Here is a 16,360-nt window from a genome sequence, read left to right on the forward strand (position 1 = left end):
TCTGGCATTACTTCTTCATCATTTCAATACGCTACCGATACGTACTGCGCATCACAGCTTCAACTCCCCCGGATACTCCTGCGACGGACTCTTCCCCTTATCCTCCGACACATTCATCATCACCTTCTTAGAGTACCCCACCTCATGAGTGCGACCATCAGTATCTACGACCTGGAACCCCGAGCCGTACTGCGTGATCTGCTGCGGCTGCGAGTACATCTCCGGCGGTGGGTACTCGCTCCACGGATTCTCCGCCGCCATGGCCTTCCACTGGCGCAACTCCTCGTCCTCGCGCTCTTGGCGCCGCCACCAGCTGATGCCGAGTACACAGCCGATAGTCAAGATGAAAAGCAGAATCACGAAACCCATGAGCGGCAGGCCGATCAGTGTTGCCAATTTATAGTTCACCCCGCCTCCGCTGGGCGTGTCCAGCAGGTCGCTACTATAGGTAGGTAATTGTTCCTGGGCAAAGATCAACGACGGGCTGATCGGAAAGGCTGTTTGGGACGGAACGGGAAAGTGGCAGTCATAGCGGAGGGCTTCGATGACTATTGACCTTAGAGTTAGTCAAACTCGCGCAGAATAGGCTGGGAGACTCACAATTGGCCATGAGCACTTGTGTTTCGGTCAGATTGTAGCAGAACTCGCAGGTTTCGATCTGATTATCGGCAAACGTGGAGGTAGAGCACCAGGCGCGAAGATTGATATCGTTCGGAGTGAGCAAGTCGAACTCGATCGCGCTGTCAAGACCTTGGCAGGAAACCAAGCACTGCGACGAGACGCTGTCGACGCCCGCTGGATAACCGTAGACACAGGCGCTGAACGCATAGCGGAGGTTATCTAACCACATTAACAACAGCTTTTAGATAGCACATAAAGCAGGCTTACACAATCCCCAGTCCACGTCCGTCACCAACCCACTGGGGTCAGTGTAGGTACTGTTGAGCGCACACGAGACGCAATCTTTGAAGTTCTTGCCAGTCGTGGTGTCGTTGTAGGCCGCGTCCATGCAGACAATCTCCGAGGTGGTGGTGTTGGTGGGGTCGTTACAAACATCCCAGCATGGGGAGCCTTCGCTCACGTACAACGCTGTCGCGGGGGGTGCAACGTGGCCGACGAGCAGAAAGGACGCCGCTGCGGCAGCCGCTGCCCATCTCGATGTAGATCTGGGGCTTAGACCCCAAGAGCCGAGCATCTTGGTATTTGCTTTGGTTAGATCGAGCGTCGGAGACGGCACGATAACCTCCCAATGCTACCGTTTTATCTTACGACCAAACGAGGGAAGGCTGGAGACAGTGCGGTCGACAGAACCCGCGCCGAGAGCACCGCGCAGCAAGGGACAGAGAGGGAGCACAACCGGGAATGACACGATGGGGAAAGCGAGGGTAGAAATGTGAAGGTGAACCGGTCCCAACCCAGATAGATCGTCGGTTAAACGGCAGGATCGGTGCCACGGTGGATTGATAAAGCAGAGGGCCGAGGAGGGGAGACACCATTCCGTCCCGGATTGGCAGACATGCCTGCCTCTTGGATGGGGTGAGGAAGATCCAACGAGCTCAGTGAGGAGCAGTAGCCCGGGCGCTTCGAGGGCCTCTCAGAAGCAGCGAAAGCGGGTTGTCTCTGAGGGAGGTGTGACGGTGATTGTGACGGCCAGTGCAGCAACTCCTGCCGCTGCCAGGATGCACGTTCATTGGCGGCTAGTGGCATGTAGCTGCGGGCAAGCTGTGGATGTGATGCGCCGTGATGGCCGCAGATTGGCGGCGAGCTCTGACCTGCTCGCGGGGTTCGGCGCTTACTCGCGCCTCCGCATTGGCCCAGGGTGACTGGCTGCTTGCCCATCACATCCGCTACCACTAATTAGTACCCCTGCTCATTTTGGATCATTGCTGTCCAATGAATCCATCAACCCCTCCTGTGTTGATCGCCCTAACTTAATGGGCGCTTCGAGAGGAGTTGTGCTGCCGCTGTTGGGACGTAGACACACTAATCCATAGATTGGGGTCAAGATGACCGTCGCTGTCACCTACGGCGACACGCCAACATACTAGCTGGAATAGTTATCACGCCATGAACGGATTTCCAACAATTTAATCGCCCCCAAAAAGGTAATGAGAAAAGTCCACACGAATGAGCCAAAGCATAAACAAGAGAAACAAGGAAAACGCCTCCCGAAAGGAATGAGACGCCACAATGCATGCAGGTTAAATCTTTTGCCCTCTCACGGCTGAATTAAGAATCCCATCCACCCAAACGAAGTAGGCCAGTCCGGCGTAGCTCGGCCGTGACTGCCATCCCCAAAATGAAGCAAGCATGCACGCAAGTGATATACGCAAAATTAAAGAATCAAACAGAAAGCCTCCCATGGGTCCTGCCCCAGATTCCGGTAGTTACCCGTACAATTCATCATACGACGGTACCATTTCAGGTTGTGTCGGTAAACTCAGCGGCTCTGGCTTGGGGCGCCGTACCGATTTTCGATCATGTTGCGTAGACAGACGGTGTCCCTGCGGTCGCTGGTCGTCCGACGGATTCGAGGGCACCGAAGAGCTGTAGCTGGTATGCTTCGAACCGGCCGTTCCAGGTGCTGACATCGGAGGGTCTATCGTGTGTCTCTGAGCGCTGTGTCGGCTACGCATGCGAGATGTTACCGACAAAGGAGGCGATTTGGATGCTTGCGAATAGGCATCAGCTTCTTCCTTCTCGGCTGGATTGTGGTCGCGGGAGACATTTAGAGGAGCGGGCACGGCCACGTCGTCTTCCTCATCTTCAGAGGAGTCGTCTGAACAGGATGCATTGTCGCATTCGCGGGGAGAATCCAGGACTTTCGACACACCGACCGGAGGGCTCTGCTGTTGGTTTTTTCTTCGCATTCGACTAAGTCGTGCATCATAATGGCCGGTAGGAATCGTCATGGCTGAATCCACGGATGGCGCCCGCACATTGGCATCCCCAATGCGGCTGTAACTCCCCAGCCTCGGCGCGGTGGCGGATCGATTGAGTTCTAAGGAGCCATGCCGTCGCTCGTGGTCGGGGGAGGCTGAAGTTGCGCCGGTAGAAGACTGATCCCATTGACTCCAGGACCCACCGTTAGGATAGGTGATGGAGACATCCCCCCATCGCGAGTGCAGCTCTGAGGATAGCTTTCGCTTGCGTCGTAATTTTTGGATGATAGCCGTCATTGTCACAAGAGCGTCCTTCCTTAATGTAGTCGAGCTGGAGCACCCGGGCCCGCGTCAGCATCGACCGCACAGGTCCCTCCAAGAACTCGGAGGAAAAACTAGGTTAAGAAGGATCAAGTCCAACCACGGTACCTTAAAATGTAAGGGCCCGCCGTCTACGGGTTTGATTTAGGTCGGGTGCCTCTGCTTCAGAGGACCCCACGACCCGGTCCCGAGGCTGCCTAGAACAGGAATGTAAGATAGGAACAGGGACCAGACAGCCACCGAAGGACTGGCATGGAAAAGTGTCAAAACGGGAGGGGGGTGAACACCGAACGCTGCAATCCATCGGCCGAAAGCCGGCTGCATATCGCCCACAGGATGGCAGAAGAAAGACCCTTTCAGGGACCAACGCTGAATTCCTTCAGGGAACGTCCCTCAGTGCGAAGAGGGATGGGAATCGGAGCCCAGAGAACGGGACGGACGGTGAAAGGCGAGCAGACACAACCTGACCCGACAGAATGGTTCACCCTCCATCACAGCGGACTTTTTGTCGCCCTGGGTGGGGAGGCCCGTCGGGCGTACGCGGCCAGTGGGAGAAGTCTCAGTCAACCGGAGGGGGATCGCCCTTTGTTTTGTAAGCGGGATGACGATTCCGACGCAATGACTGGTCATGGGAGAGCCTCTAGAGCAGGGAGCAGAGCCGGTCCGCGTGCCTGGAGATGGTAAAAGAGGGGAGAGCAGTCGGGAGAATAGCTGAGCGGCGCAGTCAACTTGCAGGCAACCTGCAGCCAGCCTACCGGAGGGAGCTGCTAACAGACTCCGGGAAGTTGGCGACATCCAACCACAGCCGTAGTTGATAGTCCTCCCTTGGCGTGGTCCATCCAGCGGCTGCGAGAGAGATGGAAGGGGTGTGACACAAAGCAATCCTTGTTCTGGGAGATGAATGGACCTCTCAGCGGCTACAATATGGGCGAGATCCCTGCCGATGTGAGGGAGGGAGCGTGATGAGGAATGCCACTAGTTGTCGTAGTAGCAGTAGTAGCAGCAGCTGGACTCGAATCGACAGCTCGACTGCCGCACCCAACTCCGACGTAGCATTGCTAACCGGGGGGTTGGAGGTCGGAAAATTGATTGGCGCAGAAGCTTCGATGGGAACCAGGGTCTGGACGAGGAGAAGAGGGGAAGCAGCAGCGACAATCACCGGTTGATCGTCGCGGTTGGGCCCGAACCACCCGTCGAGCTTATCTACGCGCCGTGATGGAGACGGCGCGCGAGGGCCAGTGTAGTGGTCACTTGTCACTTGTCACCGTGCAGCAGTCGAGTCCGGCCGATTGTCTAGCTGCAGTAGAGTGAGACATGAGGGGGAAGAAGATAGTGGGAAAGCTGTGGGTTGGAAGAGATGGAAGAGGAGGTGGTGGTAGTGGTGGAGGAAGAAGAAAAGAGGAAGAGGGAGGGGGAGGGAGGGGGTCCCCCAGTGGCTTGCCGCCTTCGGGCTCCTCCACGCTTAATTCTTTGGCAGTCACTCATCAATCTTCCTTGGCTCATCACACCATGCCCGGCACAGTCATTTAGGCGGGAGATATGTAGGTGATGAAGAAACTGATTGTAATTGGGTGGAGCGGGGGTACATCCTGGCTCAGTTCATCCAGGATGAGGGGAGAAGAGAAGGTGACTTGCAATAGAAAAGATACAATAGTAGAAGGGCAGACAGGAAAAGAAAAGACCATAGTAGATACGTACCTGGGGCTTTCATACCATTCTCCATCAATCTCTTCATCCCAAGTCTAGTCTGCAATCATCATCATTGTCGTCGTGATCATCGTCATCATCATTAAAGCCATAACCCAAACACCTTAACACCCAACAGCACCAACCATGACGCCAAACACCCAACATAGAAACATAAGAGAATCACGACTATATCAGCCTACCCAAAGTTCGTCACCAACCGTGACAGCACCGGTCTAGGTCGTTGAACCGACTGACCTTCCTCCGCCTCACCACCCTGCCTGTTGACCGGCACATCCAGCCTCTCCTCAACAGCAAAGCTAAAGGCATTCGAGTCTCTATCCGGCACTCTTCTTTGGGGCTCTATTCCCAATCCCGACATCCGATACATACTAGCCGTGGCCCCAGGGTATGGCACCGCGATACCCACCATGCCATCAACCCCATGGTACCTTGAAGGGTTATACACAGGGAGGGGCTGATACGCCGGTGGGGGATCCTCGATGACCCTCTGCAGAGGAGGATGTTGCTGTTGTTCAAGACATGATGAAGGTACCTGCTGTGCTGTGGAGGTGATCTCAAGTGGGTACTCGGGGGTCTGAGGCTTGCTTCCTTCCAAGTCAGGATGATACTGATAGTACCCAGTGGTGGATTGAGACAAATGATGGGCGAGCAGGCGTTGCTGCTGACGGCGATGACGGCGTTCATTGCTTCGTTTCTTGCATCGGATGAGGAGGATGGCGCTTATGACTTGCAGAACAGAGTGAGATGAGATGGTGTCGAGCCCCAATGTTCATGGCATAGCAAGGAAGGAATGATTGATGGAAGGTGACAACATACTCATGATCACTGCTACTCCTCCAAACACCACGCCAATGATGATCTGATCCCGACCGGACGAAGGAGACTCCACGGACGATGATGAGTCTTGACGAGGATATCCATCACGAGGGAGGATCATCGTGCATACCCCCTTGGTGGGTATGACGGATAGAAGGGGGTGAGTGGTGTGGAGTGGATAGCAGAATGGATGACGACTTTCTTGCTTGCTTCAAGCACCAACACACGCAGCACAACGATGAAACAGCACACCAGAAAACGAAACAAAACAGAATGCAGACCAACCCACCGAGAAGAACCAGAGAACCCTCCGACTTAAAATACTACTTGAACTCACCAGTTAATCCCATCCTGGCGCTTGAAAAGTGCCTTTCCCCGCTCGGCATCTATTTTAATCTCACCGAACCTGTCACTCAACCAGGGACTCGCACATCACAACTCGTGGAGATGAACGAACAAGCAAATACCAAGCCAAAAATAGCATCCAGATAAGGTGTTAACGGGATCCATTGGATGAGAGACGTGGAGTCGCGGTGCCTGAGCGCTTGGAAGGAGTATGTTGTGAGGGCGCTTATTCGCGATGAGGGTCCGGGAGGGCCGAAAATAGCATATCCTATCTGTAGCTAATTCTGTAGGGCTAGCCGGACTTAAAATAGACACATATCTCCATCGTTCATACAAATACCAACCTCCCAATTCCCACTCTCATTCACAGAACAAAGAGGAGAGATAAAAGAGGAAAATTTACTCCGCAAAAGGCCTATAAACCAACAACCCCCCCTCCGTCTCAAAGTTCACCTCAACCCCAGCACCCACAAAATAAACCCACCCTTCCTTCAACTCAAACTTCTCACCATCCACACCCATCCACCCACTCCCCCTCACAACAACTAACAAACTCACTCCCTTAACCCCCCTGTGCACCTCCTTCTCCCCTTTCCCAAGCCTTACCCCCAGCACCGAAAACTCCGAAAACGGCGGCTCATAAACCTCCGTCTTCCAACACTTCCCAACATCGCTTTTCTTCGTCCTCAAAAGAGCACTGTCCACATCATGCGGCGTGAAGCTCAACGACCCCGTAAACAAATCCACATCATCGCTCTCCGCCTTGGGACAAAACCCCGTATTAATGACATTATCCGACCTTGCCATACACTCCATAATATCCCCGGTAAGGTACGCATGCATACTATCCGCAGGCACACAAACCGCCTCCCCAGGCCCAAGGGTCATATAATTCATAAGGATCGTGGCAACAAGACTCCCATTATCGGTATCTGGGTACATCTTCTTCAATCTAGTCAGTAGGCCAGGGATGTATCGCTGATTCGGGCCGAATTGGGCCTCTGGGATGGTGAGCAGGGAGGAGATGGTTTCGGAGACCAGTATGGGCGGAAGAGTGAGTAGGATGCGGGAGATTTCGCGCAGAAGGGAGTCGTCGAAGGTAGGGGCGTTGGATTCTGTGGGGAGGAAGCGTTGGAGAGGGGCGAGTTTGAAGAGGTTTTCAATCTCGTGGAGGGGCTTGAAGCCGACGAAGAGCTCGAAGTTGGAGAGGGCAATGGCGATTTCGGGCTTGTGGTTCGGGTCCGAGTATTTGTCTGGCTGGGATTCGTGGAGTTTCTCGGCGAGCTTTTTGTCGGGGTGGATTTGGAGGGGGAGAGCTTTTTGGAAGGAGAGGATCTTCATTCGTACAGATATGTTGTTAGTGTTTATGACAGGGTGATGGGATGGGGTTGGCATAGGGTAAGGTATGTACCTTCGGGAGAAAAGGCACCTCCGTACCCCATTTCTTGTATCCTTCGCCTGTAACCTCGGGGTGCTTTTGGAGGTACTCGCTCAGCAGTTCACCTGTGGCAAGGATGCGAGATGGGACGGTGGGATATGTGCCCATCCACATCTAGTTACAACTAATTAGCATAATTATCTCCTAGGTGGGTAAAGTGATATACCTCAGAATAATGCTGACCATCCTCCACTTCAATTGTACCAGGGGTCTTGGAGCAAAGAACACCAGCTAACGAGTTTTTACCTTGCTTACCCCAAGGATCATTCTATTAAGGTCAGTTAATTGGCAAATTTATGTAAAATATTATGATAAATTGATGCATACCTTGATCCCGCACTTAAGCTGAAAAACCGAGGCTGTCATTATGATGATGGTGGAATTCAATTGATATGTACTATGCTCTGAAAGAAACTCGATAATACTCCATTTAGGCCAGGGAGAAGACTTCATAAGATATACAGATATTTACTTATATATGAAGTTCTATGTTGACTGCGTGAACATGGCGTCATGGACTGCGTGGAATGGCCGGATGGGATGGCGTCATGCCCTGATCACTACTGCCATGCCCTGATGGTCTCGCCCTGGTCCGGGAAGCCTTCCGACGAGTGATGGAGTTTAAATCTTGCCTTTCTTATCTTATCTGCACATACTATATTCTCTCTTTAAGTGATTCAACTCGTAGAAATTTGGAAGACAATAGTCCCTGAGGATGCAATTAGAGAGTAGTGGTGAGGGCGGGCCGTCAAGTTGACGTCAGTTCAGTGTGGAATGTTACTTGGGTACTATGACTGCAACGCTGTCAGTGTTAGTAATCTAGGGTAATGCTACGATGGATCACTACTAATAAATATTGAGTTAACTATAGTTGAATTTCAATTATCAAGACCAAGAAATTTATTATGGTGAACGGCTAGTCCAAATATAACGGAAATTTGCTCAGAAATCCGCCAACGCCCTATAAATATATGCAGATGTGCTAAACTCCCCATCACGGCCGTCACGCATGAAGCTAGTAATGCATCGCTAAACCGGGTCAACATCACAACAAAACAATCATTAATTATCCATAAATATCATCAGCATCCGGGACCATCGCCGTCGTCAAGTTTCTCCCAGACCGGCCCCGCTTCTCCGTGGCTCCCCCACTGCGACCCAACGCCGGACTGCCCCGTCGACTACTAGTGGCAGCACTATAGTAGTCCACACTGCTCCTATCTCGTCTAGTAGATAAAGGTCGTTCGTATCGCTCTCTCCTCTCCTCATAGTACTCATCATCATAGCAATCCTCTGCAGCATCAGGATACCGGCGATGACTCCGCCGGGTACCCTCACTCGGACAACTACTCTGCACACTATGCCGCTGACTCGACCAGCGACGTGAAGTCGGGAGTCCAAGTTCCTCAGCATACTGAGGTGCAGTAGGAATGTACTTGAATCGGGGAGAGTGCTGACTCTGTCGAGAAGCCTTTTCAGCCATCTCCGTGGGATAATCTTGATGAATTGGTCGGTAGGTGAACTGAGACACCCGCCTCTCTGCTTTGGTTTGACGGTCGGTGGGGGTAGTGTTCTCTTTAGGGTAGTCGGTGGTGGTTTTGGAGCGGGAGCTGATGCGCATGGAAAGACGGCGTGGGTTTAGCGCCTTGACGGAGAAAGAGCTGGGTTGGGTGGATTCGTGATGATCCTCGACAGGAGTATCCTGTCCTCGACTTAGAACTTCGTAGGCGGGTCGTCTGCGGTCTGATGACCGGTGGGGGTCGTCGCGCTGGTTCCAGGAGCCCTCGGTGGGAACGGTGATGCCCACGTCGCCCCATCGTTCGTGCAGCCGTTTGTGGGATCCGTTCTTACGGAATCGACCGAGAGGGCCGGTGACTATACTGGCCATGGTGGAGACGGAGGTGAAGAGATGGAGGATGATTGGATAGAAGGACGCAACTCTCAGCCTTAAAATAGCTGGAGATGACACATGACAATGGCAGAGTATAAGCTCTCTAGAGTGGAGGCTTCTACCCCAGACTCTCCAACGGTTGGCCTGGTAGCTAGAGACTAGGCAGGGTAAGGTGCAGCAGACACGGTGCTGACAGATGCACGTCTAGCCAGGGCAGAGAGGATAGGTCAAGGTGATTGGAGGAACAGGCAAGACAAAATAGAAGTCAAGTTAATTAGTAGAGTATAATAGGCAAGACGCAACAACCTCGCAAAGCACAGACCATATCAAGATACTTTGTCAAAAGAATCCAAGTAAGGCTTTCTCCAAGGCTGCCAGTCTGGTTCTAAGACAGCCTCGTCTGAACATGGCGGATGGTCCATATAAAAGCCTTGCACGAGCAGGGGCCGCGATGGTGATACCTTTCTTGTTCCACCATCGATATCAAAACGCATCATGCATGTTCATTTGTTTGTTGCCAAGTTTAGAAGCACACTCCATGCCCATCACCCGCATCCTGGCTGTCTCATCGTGGGTTAGCCGCCCGGGGTGACGGGTGGGCGCTTCAGCCAAGGGTTCGACTGGAGGGATCGTCCGGCGGGTGGAAAAGGAATACCACTGATAGGCTGACCAGATGCCATGATCTATTTTCAGATCACTGGTTTACCGTCCTAATTAACCGCCCGGCTTGGAGGAAAGAATGGTGGTTAATGCGGACGGATTTAGAAGCACTAGTTGGTCACTTGCAGCAGCGTCGCGCCCGGGAACCCCTCCCTCTGGCCATGAAACCACTCACACTCTGTTCCATCGGGCTGGGAGGCCACTTCATCCCATCCGGCGTTTCATCTGGTCGGTAGGTAGGGTTGGGAGCCAATGGCAGGTGGTGCTTCCTTGTGATCTTCTATTTTTGGAGCTGGACTCGACGTTGGTGTGATAAAGCCTGCTACTGTGCTGTTACTAAGCTATGCGGGGCTTCGGGTTGTGAAGTATTAACCTGGATTAAGTTGTTGAATTGTGCAAGATTTTAGAAGGTTATAGAGTCCATAGTAATATGGAGCTATACTATTTGGAGGAAAAGTCGGTTATATAACAATATGGTACTAATGACTGAGAAGGCGGATGGAGTAGCTAAATAACTCGACTTAACCTTTCCGATGAGCTAATATTCTCTATTTGCATACTTTTACCGGCAACCACATTTCTTCACGGCCTGCTGGTAATGCTCCTAGAGCAGAATATGTTCTATATAAGTCTACGCGTGTTGACGACAGATTCATGTTAGGGCATGCTAAGTAACCGAGCAGTACGGTGGTACTCTATTTTTGTGATAGCGGTGCAGCCAACTGCGAATCATCCTCAAAGCAAAGGTAAGTCTAAAAGCGAAGTGTGGTCTCTATCCAGTCACCCCCATAGAAAAGAACTCAAGTCCTGACGTATGATTCTAAAATGCAATCCCCGTCTAGACCCATTGCCATGAGCCAACGCATGAACTGCCCGATAAGCTAGTAAATCCAATCAAGCCAAAATGTCCTCATCAATATATAATATTTACACCGAAAGAAAGGTTCCCATCTTTATGTTCTCTGTTGATCGCAGCGTTCCAGCACATACGTCACAACTGAGTATGAGCGATCAAGCAATATATATTCGGTTAGTTGTAGAAATTACGGGAAGTGGGATTGGAGACATAGGCTTTGGGCGTCATCCGGAGGTGGTGAGGGGAAGGTGGCAACGAGGGCTCAGGTGTCGTTGGCATCGCGTGCGCAGATAGGTCTGGAGGCCATACAGGAGCTCGCTGCGAAGTCACCCGTCCTATATGTATGGGAGAGGATGGATGTGGTGACTGTGCGCTGCCGTTAGGGGTGGCCTCATCGGAAGGCGGGTCGTCGGATGATGACGGTTCCCATGAAACATGCCTTTCTAGCGGGACGCGGGTCGGAGGGGAGGATTCCTCACTATGTTCGTCGCTCTCAGAACAAGGACTATAGAACCCGTCCCCGGTGTTGAAAGTTTGGCTCGGATTGCTTTGACGGCGCCGTTGCACTGCTTGGTCCAGTCTGGCAGAGGCCACAGAGTCGATTCGGTGCGTTTGTTCGGATAGCAACACACTGCGGGACCTTTGTAGGAATGGTCTTGTCCGCCGGCCTGGATCGTGGCGGGCATGTTTGATCTTTTCGATTTCATGGTTATAGGAGCTTCTCCGGTTCAACAAACGTCCTCGGCCCCCACTGCTGTCGAGGGATTCGATCGAATGGCCAGCAATGCTATCTGTTCTTGCGTGGACGCGGCTCGGGGAGAAGGCCACTCGAGCCCGCATTTTCTGAATGGCCAAGTCCAACGCCAATTCGATGGCGCAGTGGTTGCGTATTCGTCCAAGCTTGGGCCATGTGGCCCGCTCGCCGCTTAGACATGCTTGAAGCATAAACTCGGTCGTCGGGTTGCGTAGCATGACGGGAATCCGAGAATACTGAATTTCCGGATATATATTGATGTCTCCGGAATACTTTTGGTTGACAATCGAAACTGTTTTGGTCAAAGACGTGGGAAAGATCCCTAGCTCGGACATGACTGTCATCCGGTGTAGAATCTCATCCTTGGCAAGATATGTGATATTCCGGATCCAACGAGAAGCGGTGAAAGAGTTCTCCAGATACGGATCTGGCCCATCATCCTTGGGTAGAAATGGAACGACATGGGGATTAACCTGCGATACAATGAAATGGTTGACGTTGAACATTTCCGACAGACGAGTCATAGGGAGGTCACCGTCCACGGAGCCATCAATATATTGCCTATGAAGGTCGCTCCATGGAACTGGTTCTCCTGTCAGGGGGTCCTTAGCCATAAGGGCATACGGCGAAAAGACTACCGGGACTGAACATGAGACGGCCCTGTTGAAGTCAGCATCAACTCCTATAGGTTTGAGAACAGTCGGAATTATGTAAAGGTATCATACACAGCAGACCAGATCAACACATTGGGCGCAGTTATGTAGTTCAACAACTTGGGTAGCTCGTAGATTCCAGCACTGGAAACGCAAATGTTGAGAATGCGTCGTGTACGGTTATATGCCTCCTGGAAAGTGATATCGCCCAACCAATTTCTCACCACCTTGGCTAGGTGGGAGATGTCCAGAAATGATCCATATTTCAGAAACCGGGCTGTCTTCTGAAGGATAGTATCTTCCTCAGTCCCCTCGCCGAAAACAGCAAAGTCCCCTTCTGTGAAAGAGTCCAGCAAAGCCGGCAGCTCATCCTCAGTGCGAGTACAGAAGACCGCACACACAATGCTGCCCGCAGACGCGCCAGAGATGATTCGTGGCAGAAGGTTAGCTTGCCAAAGGGCCTTGAGTACACCAATATGATTCATGCCAAAAGTGGCTCCCCCGGAGAAGAGGAGCGCACTTCGCCCGAAAGCCTGTCTCGCTGCGAGCAACTGGTCGAGGATATACCTTGATTCCACCACGTCGCACCGGTTTTTATCCGCCAGCTCAACTAAAGACAAGATTGTTTCCAGAGCGGTATCAATGTATTGATCGATGAGGTTCTTAGTCCCGAGATGAGCATGCTTATAGAGAGAGGCGTTGCTCATGTTGCCTAGATCGCGGCTCAGGGACGTGCGGATGAGGAACAACATGCGACTGATATCACAGTTAATTCGGGCATCGTCAAGCTGCTTGAGACGATCGAGCACGAGATGAGGGTCATAGTCGGGGCACTCGAACGTTTCCTTCCAAGCAGAGTTATTCTCCAACTCATCCAGTTCGCTCGCAGCGTCTCGCCATTCTTCGTAGGTCACAGCCTGAAAGACATTAGCTAACAGCCATGCCGGCTAATCCTGAATCGTGTGAAGCTGTCTTTAACTCACATTGCGCTTCTTGAGGTACAAAGCCTCCTTTCGCTCATCCACAGCAGCGCGCAGTCTGCGTTCCTTCTGGGACTGACCATTCCCATAGGAACCCCACGTGTCCCCCGCCCATGTCAATGAGTTTTTGACGACGGCCGACAGCGACGGGAGAGAGACGGACTTGAGGACGGAGCGACGGGGTTTATTTGGCGTCTCCAGAGAGCGCGGTTTGCCCTTTACATGACACTGGGGTCGAACAAGGGAGGAATCATGCAGGATGGACATGACCGGCTTCAGGGTGCATCAGGCTCGCATCGGTGCGGAGATGGAGGGGAAACTAAGTTTGGATTGGAGAGGGTGCCTAAACCAGGTAGGCAAATCGGAGATCTTAGCGAATTAGGCCCGATAAAGCATTCGAAAGGTACTTTCAATAGGTAGAAGTAAAAAAGTGAAAGGAAGGGAGGATGTTGGTGATGTTAGGAATGTAAGTCGGAGGAACAGCAAGAAGTAGATAGATGTAGCCGCAAGAGTTCGTGCGCCGCGTCTTTAGCAGGTCAGGCACGAGGCAAGGCCAACCCATCCGTCAGTCAGCCGGATCCATGCATTTTAGTTTGCCTGGTCTTCTGCCAGGGATGACCGAGAGAGAGAAAATGGCCACTCTTTTTCTCCAGACGTCACGAGGCAGCATTCCCCGGATGTCTGATTGGTCCCCCGGCTTTCCAGCGGGTGCTGCCGATCGCCCCAGTCACGGGATGGAGTTGGGAATTACTCTTCAAGTATTCTATTGTTCACTGAAACACCATTGCGGGTTATTGCTCAAAGAGCCTAGAACCAGTCTTCATCTTCCATCTTATCATCATCGATGAACACCCCATGTCCTCATCACATAACACTAGACTCTTATCCAGTGGACCCCGACACCAGATCCCCGATCGGCATTTGTACCAGTGTGTCAAAGTAAGTGTGCGATGGCGATTTCTTCATCCGATGGCCGATACATCCGGTGATATCATACCCCCACAATTCTCTGCTGTATTCCTTTTGCATGCTAAAATCTGCAGATCAGCAAAACTCAAAGGGCTTCCACCTCATGCCCTAGACTATTACCCGGTGTCAGATCCAGCCTGATCGGGAACAGCGTTAAATCGGACCTGGGATGGCAACCTTGGTTCACCGGCCTGGCATGGATGGTTCAAGCTTTCGGATCCTATAAGGATATGCTGTATGTATTTTCCTGCCTTTTCACTCCTCGAGAGTTTTGCGACAAAATATGAAAATCCCAGCAGACCGGAACGTCTTGCGTCATGGGTGTGGTGATTTCGCCGATGAACGAGTAGAGACCACAGGGACTTCACTCATCACTGCAAAGACACCATGGCATACAGGATCATGCAAAATGCAGCTGAAACATACCCGAAATGGATGCTCGTCGGAATCAGCTCTTTCCATGGAGGGGACCTTCCTCTGTCGGAACGGTCAGGCGAGCCACACACACGCCCGCTTCACATGCTTCACCACTCCGTCGACCCCTGTCCCTGCATGTGAAGGGGGAGAGATAATCCACCATCTGGTTGGCACTCTATCACGCAAGCCTCTCGTATCTTAGACACACATGATCTAGACTCGAAGTAGGACACGATAAAACCAGGCTGACCACCCACACATGTCAAAATAATCCAACCATCTTATCAAGATGTCGACATCTGACACACCCAGTCCCGGATAGCTTGTCTCGCCTGAGCTTCGACACCATGTTCTCTCCAGAAATGACCGGCTCCCTCGATCTCCACCGCCTGGAACCTACTCCCCGGTGCATGGGCCAGTTCGGCTGACCACTTCTCTAATTTACTCGCCGATGTGAATGTATCCTCGTCACCAAAGATAGCCAATGTCTCATGCGCACACAGCTGATCTGCCGGCTTGGGACAGGGTATCTGTCCCTGTTTCCATTCCCCGGATGCCGATGATATCTGCGCACTCGCATCAAGCGACATCTTCGAAAACAACGTCAAGAACTGATTAACCGGCGGCAGCAGCGGAGACACAAGGAGATAAGAAACAGCAGCAGTGCGTTTAATACAATCCGCCGCGGATCTTATCTCCTCCACCGTAGCTGGACGATACATCGGCTGCTCCATTTCCTCCCCCAACCCCAAGCAAAGCGACAACTTCTCTGCAATCTGGTAGATCTCATGAAACGGCGACTCGGGCGATGAACACCGCACCAAATCCACAACATCATGAAGCTTCGGCAAATGCGACGCAATCATCGACCCATACGAATACCCACCCAAAACCAGCCTTATCTTACCCCCATCCTCTTTCCTCCCCTCCTGCCGTACTGCCCTTTCCCTCAAAAAATGCAAATAGAGCAACATAAACCCATAGAAAGAGACGTAATCCGCCAACTCAGGCCTAGCCGTCCAACTCGTCCGTCCCTCGGAACCACCAGCGCCCCTGCCCATACCTAATTAGCAACCATCACATCGCATCACCTCACACCAACTCCCCAACATCCATATAAATAAACAGGTAGTATCAAAATTAAATAGATGTATAAAAGGGATGAACATACCGAAAATTAAACATCCCAACAACACACCCCAACCTCAATACCTCCCCACCCACAACCCCCACAACCGGATCATCAAAGCATCCTCCCAGCGGCGCGTACGGATGCGCGATGATCGCCCCGCGCAGCAACCCGGAACTGTCGCGGAGTAATTTCTTGGGCAGATCTGGAGGCAGGTAGATGCGACAGTCTAGACGAAGACGGTCGTGTATGGAGGGGATGGAGAAGGTGTATGTTGGGGTGGAGGGGAGGGACATTTCTTTTTCTTCTTTCTTCCTCCCTTCTCTCCTCTGGTTTAAAGAAAAGAAAAGGATCGGGTTGCAGTGTGTCGTCCTCCTGGTGTTGGAGGGGTGATAGGGGGATATACGAGTGAAAGTGTAGGAAGGGAAAGAAAGGGTAAGTCGTTATTAGAAGAAAGAATATGGAGGGGTATTTGTGTGTTTATAGTGGAGTAAATTGAAATAAAATAGGAAGTGATGTAGGGGAAATAAAAGAGATTA

At 52.0% G+C, this 16,360-nt stretch overlaps 8 protein-coding genes across 8 annotated transcripts; all 8 read right to left on the minus strand.

Annotated features, from left to right (window-relative positions):
* Positions 1 to 51: 51 nt before the first annotated feature.
* Positions 52 to 1,195, minus strand: AtWU_02830 (uncharacterized protein; the record flags this gene model as incomplete). The annotated part of the gene is made up of 3 exons (XM_035497943.1): positions 52 to 548; positions 601 to 840; positions 889 to 1,195. 3 exons carry the CDS (start codon positions 1,193 to 1,195, stop codon positions 52 to 54), a joined length of 1,044 nt encoding a protein of 347 aa, XP_035353836.1.
* A 236-nt stretch (positions 1,196 to 1,431) lies between these two features.
* Positions 1,432 to 1,839, minus strand: AtWU_02831 (uncharacterized protein; the record flags this gene model as incomplete). The annotated part of the gene is made up of 1 exon (XM_035497944.1): positions 1,432 to 1,839. The coding sequence occupies one exon, from the start codon at positions 1,837 to 1,839 to the stop codon at positions 1,432 to 1,434; it is 408 nt and encodes a 135-aa protein (XP_035353837.1).
* Positions 1,840 to 2,387: 548 nt separating this feature from the next.
* Positions 2,388 to 3,179, minus strand: AtWU_02832 (uncharacterized protein; the record flags this gene model as incomplete). The annotated part of the gene is made up of 1 exon (XM_035497945.1): positions 2,388 to 3,179. The coding sequence occupies one exon, from the start codon at positions 3,177 to 3,179 to the stop codon at positions 2,388 to 2,390; it is 792 nt and encodes a 263-aa protein (XP_035353838.1).
* A 1,909-nt stretch (positions 3,180 to 5,088) lies between these two features.
* On the minus strand, positions 5,089 to 5,850 carry AtWU_02833 (galactose oxidase, central domain family protein; the record flags this gene model as incomplete). Its single annotated transcript, XM_035497946.1, has 2 exons — positions 5,089 to 5,639; positions 5,730 to 5,850. 2 exons carry the CDS (start codon positions 5,848 to 5,850, stop codon positions 5,089 to 5,091), a joined length of 672 nt encoding a protein of 223 aa, XP_035353839.1.
* Positions 5,851 to 6,473: 623 nt separating this feature from the next.
* AtWU_02834 (mannose-6-phosphate isomerase, class I) lies at positions 6,474 to 7,878 on the minus strand (the record flags this gene model as incomplete). Its single annotated transcript, XM_035497947.1, has 4 exons — positions 6,474 to 7,409; positions 7,486 to 7,626; positions 7,679 to 7,780; positions 7,840 to 7,878. 4 exons carry the CDS (start codon positions 7,876 to 7,878, stop codon positions 6,474 to 6,476), a joined length of 1,218 nt encoding a protein of 405 aa, XP_035353840.1.
* A 700-nt stretch (positions 7,879 to 8,578) lies between these two features.
* Positions 8,579 to 9,400, minus strand: AtWU_02835 (uncharacterized protein; the record flags this gene model as incomplete). Its single annotated transcript, XM_035497948.1, has 1 exon — positions 8,579 to 9,400. The coding sequence occupies one exon, from the start codon at positions 9,398 to 9,400 to the stop codon at positions 8,579 to 8,581; it is 822 nt and encodes a 273-aa protein (XP_035353841.1).
* A 1,693-nt stretch (positions 9,401 to 11,093) lies between these two features.
* On the minus strand, positions 11,094 to 13,573 carry AtWU_02836 (putative Patatin family phospholipase; the record flags this gene model as incomplete). Its single annotated transcript, XM_035497949.1, has 3 exons — positions 11,094 to 12,333; positions 12,399 to 13,243; positions 13,310 to 13,573. The coding sequence occupies 3 exons, from the start codon at positions 13,571 to 13,573 to the stop codon at positions 11,094 to 11,096; spliced, it is 2,349 nt and encodes a 782-aa protein (XP_035353842.1).
* Positions 13,574 to 14,976: 1,403 nt separating this feature from the next.
* Positions 14,977 to 16,117, minus strand: AtWU_02837 (uncharacterized protein; the record flags this gene model as incomplete). The annotated part of the gene is made up of 2 exons (XM_035497950.1): positions 14,977 to 15,745; positions 15,864 to 16,117. 2 exons carry the CDS (start codon positions 16,115 to 16,117, stop codon positions 14,977 to 14,979), a joined length of 1,023 nt encoding a protein of 340 aa, XP_035353843.1.
* Between the last annotated feature and the right edge of the window lie 243 nt (positions 16,118 to 16,360).

This window comes from Aspergillus tubingensis, assembly GCF_013340325.1.
Source record: "Aspergillus tubingensis WU-2223L DNA, scaffold_4, whole genome shotgun sequence".
Classification (NCBI taxonomy): domain Eukaryota; kingdom Fungi; phylum Ascomycota; class Eurotiomycetes; order Eurotiales; family Aspergillaceae; genus Aspergillus; species Aspergillus tubingensis.